General features: G+C 38.6%; 1 protein-coding gene across 2 annotated transcripts; it reads right to left on the bottom strand.

The window, feature by feature from the left end:
• Positions 1-801: 801 nt before the first annotated feature.
• Positions 802-4,914, bottom strand: LOC122052307 (F-box protein SKIP14-like). Of its 2 annotated transcripts, none has more exons than XM_042613776.1 (3): positions 4,753-4,914; positions 3,665-4,459; positions 802-2,703 (listed from the first exon to the last, which is right to left on the bottom strand). In XM_042613776.1, exons 2-3 carry the CDS (start codon positions 4,406-4,408, stop codon positions 2,221-2,223), a joined length of 1,227 nt encoding a protein of 408 aa, XP_042469710.1. In that variant the 5' UTR covers positions 4,409-4,459; positions 4,753-4,914; the 3' UTR covers positions 802-2,220. The 2 variants fall into 2 exon arrangements, with proteins under 2 accessions (XP_042469710.1, XP_042469711.1); XM_042613777.1 differs by having other exon boundaries at positions 3,665-4,324.
• Between the last annotated feature and the right edge of the window lie 5,391 nt (positions 4,915-10,305).

Genomic DNA, 10,305 nt, shown 5'->3' with positions numbered 1-10,305 from the left:
CTCGAATCTTGGATCTTTTATGGTTGGAGGTTTGATTTCACCATTGAGATACCCAAGTTTTCCTTTGCCGTCTATTGCCAATCGTACTGTCTGAGACCACTCAAGATAATTTTTTTCATTCAGTTTATGAAGAGTAATCTGGAGAGATCCAGTAGAGTTGTCAGGAAGAAAACCCATCATCGGTTGAACATTTGCTTGTGCTTTTGCCTCCAATGGCATCATCTCACTCCCAGCATCTGAAGATGTTGCCTTGAAATTCATCCTTACATCCTATTGCTCTGATACCATGTGGAATTGGATGAAGAGAAAAAGAACTTAAATCTTTTTCATTATTTTATAATTTACAAAAAGTCCAACTTAAATAGGAGGATGCAAGAGGCATTAGAAAGAAAGATTACAAACAAAAGGCAAATAAAAATATCCGAAATATTCTTTAATGTTGTCAAATCAAATCAGAATATTCCTTAGTAATGTCAACACATTACAATTTTAAAACTATACCAAATAAAATAATCAATATTATAATATAATTTTTATTATATTACAAGATGGATTACCTCCTTAACAAACGTAACCTAAATGAATAAAAATCAAATTTTAAATATATTTTAAGATTTAATAAGGACTTAAAATTTATATATATTTTTTTGTTGTTTCACACAAGTAATATTTCATCCAACACAGATGAACACGCATGAAACATCAACCACAAAGCACATATCCGAAGCTGAATGAAACACGAAACTTCTTTTACAAAATAATTTTAATTAGATTTTATTTTTGTCTTTTTTTCAGATGTAGAAGCCCTCGACATATTGTTTTTCTTCAATTTCAAACTAGATACCAAAAACAATTGGAAAACAGATAGATAATGGTGCACAAGTTCACTATCAGTTATTCAGGAGGTGAATTAGTCAATTCTGCTTCCACCCTCATGGCTCCCTCGTCGATGATCAGATCACGCTCCTCCAGTTGCTTGTGTTTGTTAAATTCTTGTTAAAGTCACAAATTCCGACAGGTTGTTCGTGTCAATGACTTCCCTCACTCTCTCCAAGCTCCTCTAGTTGCTTCTGTGTTTGTTAAATTCTTGCGGTTGCTTCCGTCTCTGTTAAAAATCACAGATTCCGACAGGTTCATGTCAATGAGCTCCCTCACTCTCTCTCCAACCTCCTCCAGTTATGTGTTTGTCAAACTCCCAAGTTGCTACTGTCTTTGTTAGAATCACAGGTTCTTCGTGTCAATGACTTCCCTCACTTTCTCTCCCAGCTCCTCCAGTTGCTTCTTCTGTCTTTGTTAAAATCACAGATTCTGACAGGTTCTTCGTGTCAATGACTTCCCTCAATTTCTCCCCAAGCTCCTCCAGTTGCTTCTTTGTTAAAATCACAAATTTTGACAGGTTCTTCGTGTCAATGACTTCCCTCAATTTCTCCCCAAGGTCCTCCAGTTGCTTCTGTGTTTGTTAAATCACAGATTCCAGCTGGTTTCTTCACATTAATGGCTTCCCTCAGTTTCTCTCCAATCTCCTACAGTTGCTTCTGTGTTTGTTAAATCACAGATTCCAACTGGTTCTTCATTCATATCAATGCCTTCCCTCCTCACTCTCCAAGCTCCTCCAGTTGCTTCTGTGTTTGTTAAATCACAGATTCCAACTGGTTTTTCATTCATATCAATGACTTCCCTCACTCTCTCCAAGCTCCTCAAGTTACTTCTGTGTTTGTTAAATCACAGATTCCGGAACTGCTTCTTCGGATCAGTGGCTCCCCTTACTTTCTCTCCAAGCTCCTTCAGTTACTTTTCTTTTCTTCTCCAAGTCATAGATTCCAACTGGTTCTTCATATCAGTAACTTCCCTCTTATCCTTTTTGTGTTTAGCAAACTTTTCTGCTTCCTTCACCACCATCTCCACCTGCATATCCATGAATTAAAATGACATTGTGTTTCAGATTATCAATGGTTTTGCAGAAAGGATGATCAGATCTTGAACTTGTCCTTAATCCGAGGGACTGCCTGGGTGCAGGTGAATGGTACGTAACTACCAAGTGATTTATTGTCCTTGACAAATTCTCTTGCTCCAAAAAAAATGGTCTCTTCATCAGCAGCAGTGAGAAAAAGACTTGCGGCTTGGAAGTCATAGACATGACTCTCTAACCAACCCGAAACCCATCATAGAAGAACAAACATGACAGATGATTCTGCAAACAAAAGCATTTGCAGAATAGGTTCACTTTTCTTCTCTCTCGTTCGATGGTGGTAGGCTCCAACAACCCGAGCAGAGATATTCAAGACAAAATGTCTCCATGTATCTGCTGTCTCTTATGCATTTTCCACATTGAACACACCTTGAGATGCAAACATCACAAGCTCTGCACCCTTTAGGGCCTTGTACTTGACAACTTTCTGAAGGGCAGTCATAAACAAGCTTGTACTTCTCACAAAATGGGCAGAGATCAAAGTCCAGGACACAGTTGTCATCACAATGATGCGACAACCGACAAGTGTGGTAGAACCGTGATTTCTGAGGTTGAGAATGTTGAAGCTGATCCAGGCATAGCAATGACTTCAGCTCTCCATATTGTTCTTCCGATACAACGAAAAGCTTACCAAGCTTAAGATGTTGTATTCCTGGCATTCCTTGCGATTGGAATTCCTTCAGGTCATTTATGATTCCATCAAGACTTAGTCTAACACATCCACTGACATTTAGCTGCATAGATAAAAGAGATGATAATTGATCTATATTGCCAAGGTTTGACCATGAAAACAAGGATAGATTTCAGGAAAAAGCTAAACAAACAGTAGGTCTATAAATTGATGATGTCACCTAAACCATCGACAAGATTGCATTAATTGAAATATGTAAATGAGCTTTTATTGAGAACATATTTAAGTACAAGCTTGGCCTTTGCTAAATGAGTTTATGCACCTATCTTAACATTCAACTAATGAGATTCTAGGTTTAAGCATGTCAAGTAATAATACCCTAGTCAAAGAAAGAAAAATAAGCAATGGACTACTTTTCAAATCAAGAAGAAGAAATTTCTACATCTTCCTTTGACTACAAAAATATCTATCAGATCACTACAATAAAATTTTCCAAACTATCTCATCAATGAAAATCTCATGTATACTTCTTTCCAAGAAAATTGAGAAATTCATGACAATATCAAATTTGAAAAGATTCTAGACATTGGATGCCTATTTCCTCAGATTCCTTTTGGAGTGTAATAAGAAAAGAGTTATGAGAATCTCAGCCATCATTAATTCAGGGCACAAAACTGCATCTGACAGAATTCTACATGCTCAACTTGGAGACTTAACTTGCAGGTCTAGTAATGGCAAACAGATGGGCATAATTACCTTCATATTTATAACATGAGAAATAGAAAACCCTAACAACATCATTGTTGTCTAGTTGCTACATGTTATATATTCCAACTTCATTAGTATGTGCCTTAACTTGCCTCATGACTGTCCTTGAGACAGATCACCACCTTACTCTTGCTTGAATCGCTAACAGCAGTATTCGAAATAGAAACAGATGCAAGATGGAAACCACTATTGAGTAAATCTAAAATAGGTGCATGATCTGCATAAGAAGCAAAAATATAACAACAGAACAAAATTGAAAACAAGATCCAAAGCATGTTCCTTTAATAAATACTAACCTTCCTTAGCTTGGGACTAATGTCTAGCACTCGCTTTAGCCCATCATTTGTGATCTTTGAACAACCTGACAAGCTCAAACACTGCAAATTACCTTGAGATCTCTGAGCAAATCGTACCAGAACATCATCAGTGAACTTTTCGCTTAAAGGAGAATCCAAATGTATACATCTCCATAAAAGATGATCACTTTGAACAGCCACACGCAAGGACCTGCAGACCCCTTCCACTGAAAGGAGATCCTGAAGATTCAAATGTCCAAGTGAATAAAGAAAAGCATCATGCAGCAGGCCCTCATTTCCACAATAGGTTTCTTCATGAATGCATCTTGAAGGTGGTTCCACATCCACGATTGGTTGTCCATCTCCACTGAAGGTGTCCTGCACCCAACTATGCTGTTCTTCGAACAAATCGCCATGGTAAAACTGGAACTCAGGTAAGTTTAACAAAGTCCATCCAAATAAGTCACCACCACTGGCTTCAAAAATGCTAGCAATTGCAGCTTCCATACTGTCATCAAGCCCCATCCCAAATGGGTCATCTGGAAGCAAGTCCACTGGGTCAAACATCCACTCCACATCGACCAAATCACTATCCCCTCTGATCCCTCCCATGTAGCCATAACCATTTCCAATCTCCAAAGGAATGTTAAGAGGGCTCCTCTTGCATCCCGCACGAGAGGACTCATCATCAGTATGAATAAATGGAGTAGAAAATACAAACCAAAAAGGAAAACTTAGCGCCATGCTAATAGACCTAAAGTATCCAAATCCTTTCCTGTTCAACCCAAATTCCGACTGCAAGAGAAGGCAGAAATTACCTACACTCTGATTTTATATATAATATAGGTCTAATATTCAGCACTCCAAGAAAACCCTCGATTTTGGATAGCAAATAAAAAACAACCCCCAAATCATCATTCAGCCCTCTTGAGCCGTATCAAAACATCAAAAGAACAGAAGAAAGGGTTAAAAAAAATTGAATTGGATCAACGATCTAATCTAACCTCCAACCCAACCCCCAAAGAATTTCAGGAATCAACCCTTCCTTCAACCCAGGGCATACAAAAGCCAAACAGCGTAATCCTTACCGGAGCAGATAAACAAGGGCAACGCAGCCCGGAAAGATCTGAGCGATGGAATAGCGGGGAAGGAGACGAGCCGAAGGCGGAGCGAGGAGGAATTCCTAGGGTTTCGAACAGAATGGACCGAAGCCTGTCGCTGTCCTAACGGTGGCGAGGCAAGCGTGCGAGTAAGAGAAGGTATCGGAGTATTGAGCCCCAAATTTATAGGCCCGATGACCGGACAGCATATTTCTTCTAGAACCCTACAAGATAAACAAACTTCAATTGAGTCCAAATTTGCAGTTTAGAGTTGTGTAACCGTGATGACATAATTGAAGGGGGGGGAAGTGAAATTTAGCCTGTGTTATAAATTGGATGACGCTGGCGGTAGCGTGCCTGATGAGGAATGCTGTGCGAGTACATGTGGAGAAGTTTGGGCCGTTAGATTTCACGAGCCACACCTGGTGGGATCACAAGATGAAGTTTTTTTTACGTCTTCGATAAATTTAAAATATAATTTATAGAACCATCTTTAAAATATTCGGCAATTTACGAAATAGCGTAGACAGTAAAATATCCAAATCGCATAAGTGTTTTGGAACGGTCTAAATCGCGTAGTTTATCGTGGGTAACAATTCTATTTTACCCTTCTGAAGACAAAAAAGACATTTTCGAACTGGGAAAGTGTTTTACCGGAGAGAAACCGACATGCGTTCGAAGTTAAGGCCACCAGATAAATTTTTGACGAAAGGTGTAGGTATTTTTCCAACCAACGGTGACTCTCTTACGTGTGAAATGATTAAATCAGGTTTAAAATTTTTATAGATTTTAATCGAAATGATATACTTTTAGTAACATATTATACGAAATAATTTTAATATTATTTATTTATATATATTAATTATTAGATAAATATATTTATTATATATAATTTAAAAATAAATTATATAATAATTTTATATAAATTCTTCGTTATTAAATAACTTAATATTATTAAAAAAATTAATTAAATATAATTTCCTTTAAATAAAATTAATTTATGAATAAGTCAAATTAAAATTCATACATCATTAACTTAATAATATAAAAGGAGTGACTTAAATAAGATAAAAGCATTAGTTTTTATATATTTTACTTAGGTAACCTTTATAGTTTTTCAATGTCTAGATTGAATAATCATAATTATATAAATTAATTAAAAAATACAATTTTATATATAATAATTATATAAATTAACTATTTATTTATTTATTTATTTATGTATTTATTTATTTAATAATTTAAACAATATATATTTAAAATAATAAAAAATTTAAATATCAATTAAACATTAAAATAGTAAAAAAAATATAAAATAAATTTTTAAAAAAAATATGAGAATATAAATTTGATTTATTAGAATTTATATATTTTTTTTAAAATTGATTTTTAAAATTTTTTAAGATTTTTGTATATTTTTAGAATTTTTAAATAAAAGTTAAAACATTAAAAATAATTTTAGAATATAATTTAATATTTTTTTTATTTTTTCAAATTTTAAATATATTTTTTATATTTTATTAGGATAATTTAATTAGGATTTATTAAAGCATCTTTCAAATAACACTTAAGTGGGAATTGTTTTATTTATTTAAATCCTATTATACCCCCCTGTCCCGAGGATGCCTCCGACGGCGCTGGAGGCGTTCGGCGACGCTTCCGATGCCGCCAAAAGCATCTCATGATACTTTTGGTTCCACCAGAAATGATGCGGGTGCACTCGCGATGCCTTCGATGCCTTGCGGACTCCTCCAGCGACGCCTCCGGCAGCACTAGAAACGCCAGGCAACACATCCCTGCTACTCGAGGCACGCATGCGTGACATGCTGGTTTCGCTTCTCCGGTAGAACGGTAAAAATCGTTTGTGCCAGGTGGCACGGAATGACATTTCAATCACTAGGTCGAACAAAGATGAGGTGACAAATGTCGGGTTGGTGGGGAATATTTTTCGATGAATAGTGCAACTTCTTGTCATAGAAAACGTGGAATGAAGCATAGGTAAAAATCGTTGCTCCACTAGAGTATCATTATCGTTGAACTATGCCTGTGATTGTACATGGAAATGAAAAGGTGATCAGAGAAAACCTAACAAATGTAGCTCTGATGCAGGTTCTTCTCCGACGAACAGTACAGTGTATATCTCCGACAGTCTTCAAGAATTAGTTGTTGCCAACCACACGGCTTCTTCGTAACCATTTAGTTGAAAGCGACGAAACCTAGCTCCAGGCAAGGACAGCAACAATGACTTTGACAGTTCTTTGCTATTGTATTAAAGAAGGATTGAAGGGAGACGTAAGCAAGTGTAATGTAAGGTTCAAAAAATTAAAGTAATTATTAAATACTTTGAACCAGCATTCTAGGGATGCTATAAACCGGGTTAAATGACGATAATATCTCAAATTACCATTACCATTATTGTAGGCTGGGAAATCATTATTATATTCGTCTAATAATTGCTTTTTGTCATTGTAGATAAACCAATCTCACTAGGAGTGAGAGTCGATATCATGGTGTGGACAAAGTTATATGATCTAATCAATCTTATGAATAACATGTAATTGTTATTCTACTAATATGTAAATGAATTAATATGATGAATAGATTTGCATTATATGGTAGCAAAGGTGAAATATACCATCCCAGCGGTCCTACACGGTCGACCTCATGACCATCTGTGAGGAGGTAAATCAGGAAACTATAATTAGTTAGTGCGGGGAGGGTTTTTTTTCCTTGATTTTATCGAGAGTCGAACCCTTGTCCTATGGTAACAACTCTATCCTGCACTAGCCAACTCAACCATGTTGGTGCGGGAAGCATCCGACGATCGAACCGGTGTTTTGATTATGTCAAAGGGTTCAAGTTAAGTTGTTTTGTTATCTAATGAGCTTAAACAAGTGTGCAGGAAAGTCCTAACTGCGGTTAGGCAGGTGGAAAATCCTAAGGGGAAGTAACCTTAAGTCCTAGGGGGTGGTAACCCTAGGTGAAGGAGAAAAACCCTAAGGGGCGGTAACCTTAGGTCCTAGGGGGTGGTAACCTTAGGTGGAGAAAAACCCTAGGGGGCGGTAACCCTAGGTCCTAGGGGGTGGCAACCCTAGGCGGAAAGTCCAGTCGGTCTGGAGGACCGGACTGGCATCAGGTAAATCTCCTGAGTGGAGTAGGTGAGGACACGTTCCCCGTAGAGAGAACAGTAGGCGTCGGGTCGACCTAGGGTTTCCGGTCGGAAATCCGAAGTCAGACCCGGACAGTCCGAAGGCTATCAATACATTTGTTTATATATTATCGTTTGTGTTCTAACTCTGTTTTGCAGGAAACTAATACTTTTGTGCAGGGTTAGTATGGCCGGATCGGCCGATCGAACCGGATCGGTCGAGATCAACCTCAAGCTACCAAATCGATCTTGAGAGTTGGACCGAGTTCGACCGAGGATCGGTCGATCGAACCTCGGGATCGGTCCGACAACGATAGTGTCGACCGGATCAGCCGAGGTGTGGGTCGAGGAAATCGACGGCCGAACATTGGGATCGGTCGACCGATCCTAGGGATAAAGTTGACCGATCGAGTGGGCGGCGATGGACGGATCGACGAGGTGGAGATCATCGACGGTCGATCAACGTGAGGATCGGTCGACCGATCCGCTTCGGGTCAAATCTGATCCCGAGACTTGGGGATCTGGATCAGACCTTGCAGAGCTATAAAATGAGGCCTCGAGGTGCAGCTCAGATCATCGAATTCTGAACAGAAGTCTTGTGCTCTCGTGTGCTCCATACGCTTCAACAACGCTATGCTACAACAACGAACTGAACCTCCAACGCTCTTCTACTTTCTTGTTCGTTGGTAAAACTTTCTTATTTGCTCTTAACTGTAATTGCTTCTAGCTTGTAATAGTTCGAATTTATAGTTGTTGCCCACCGAAAGCGGTCAAGGACAGCGGGCCTTCGAGTAGGAGTCAAGATAGGCTCCGAACGAAGTAAAACACTTGTGTCTTGTGTGTTTTCATTTACTTTCCGCTGCGCTTATAATCTGTGTTTTAAATCGTTAAAAATAGTCACGAGCGTTATTCACACCCCCTCTAGCTGTCACGCCTCAGAGGAGTCTCTATCCGAAGAAAATTTCGGCAACACCTCCCCTATACGGCGGACAATATGAAACATTACTACATACAAAATATACATCAGCCAAACTCGGCTGGAATATATACACAATAGAAATAATATGACCGCGCAATTAATATACACAGCCAACCTGGCTGGACATAAATAAATAAAAACAACCACACGGTTAACAACAACTCACACGACTGGAAACATGCACAGCGGAAGACACAAAATAATACGAACGTAAAACTAACAACGGCACTAACAAAAATGTCTGCAACCACCAGACTAGACTCCAAAAATTTACATCGACTCATTGAAAAGCAAATTACACAAAATCAACATACCATCCAAACAATACTAAAACCAAACAAGAAAACTATCCTCGAGTGTGATGTGGGACTGGCAGCCGACATCTCTCCAAGCATCCATGGCTCATCTACCGGTTACCTGGCGATAGAAAATCATTTTGCGAGGTGGTGAGTATTGGAACTCAGCGGGTAAAGAAAGATAGTGCATGAACATAATGTACCAATAGGGAATACCCAAAAGGAGTACAGTCTCATAATAGAAATAGCAGATATTAAAATAGAATCAAAACAAGTGCTCATACCTGAAACCATATCCTAGGCTAGGTAAAACAGGTCAAAACTGATACTAACCTGCTAAAGCAAGGTATATACCACATTCTAATGAATAAACAAGTATCTAAACATCTACAATGAGAATATATCTCAACATAAGTAAACATGTTAGCATACGTGAACAACCACAATAAATAAGCAATAACAGCATATATAAACAATAGCCAAATCAAGAATAATAACAAACAGCGTATGCACGGATGGCCACTCCCGCCCACCTCTCCGCACCATGACCCCTGTATGGTCGAGAGGTCGGGTCAGTGACAGACTGTACACCACTCCAGCTACCACTCACACGAGTGGCCGAGGGGACAGTTGCATAGTAGCTAACTAGCCACATCTGCTATGGGGTCCCTGCTGCTCGTACTCCAGCTACCACTCACACATGTGGCCGAGTGCGGCATGACAGGACAAGTGGCATCAACTCCAGCTACCACTCTCTCGAGTGGCCGAGGATGCGGCATGCATGCAATGACATGATGCGAACAATGCAACAGTCATCATATATATATAAGCAGAAACAGGTATGCTACATGAAGCCAGCATGCTCAATACGGTACATAAACAAACAATAGTTAAAGCATACAAATATGATATTTAGTATCTGCTACGGGTCGTAGACAACAAAAAGAGACTGTATGGATATAAAAACGAATTTCACAAAGATTCCGTGGAAGTATCAACCGCAGGAAAGTAAGAGTGGAGTCAAGGTAAACAGTCCTTGTCCAAAATAATTCATGCACTAAGGTCAAAGTACTAAAAGAAAACAAAGCAAGAAGTACCCGCCTTTATATGCAGATCGT

This window comes from Zingiber officinale, chromosome 3A (genome assembly GCF_018446385.1).
Source record: "Zingiber officinale cultivar Zhangliang chromosome 3A, Zo_v1.1, whole genome shotgun sequence".
In the NCBI taxonomy this organism is placed as follows: Eukaryota; Viridiplantae; Streptophyta; class Magnoliopsida; order Zingiberales; family Zingiberaceae; genus Zingiber; species Zingiber officinale.
Note: the sequence above shows the minus strand (reverse complement) of the source record. Positions and strands in the feature narration are given on the sequence as shown.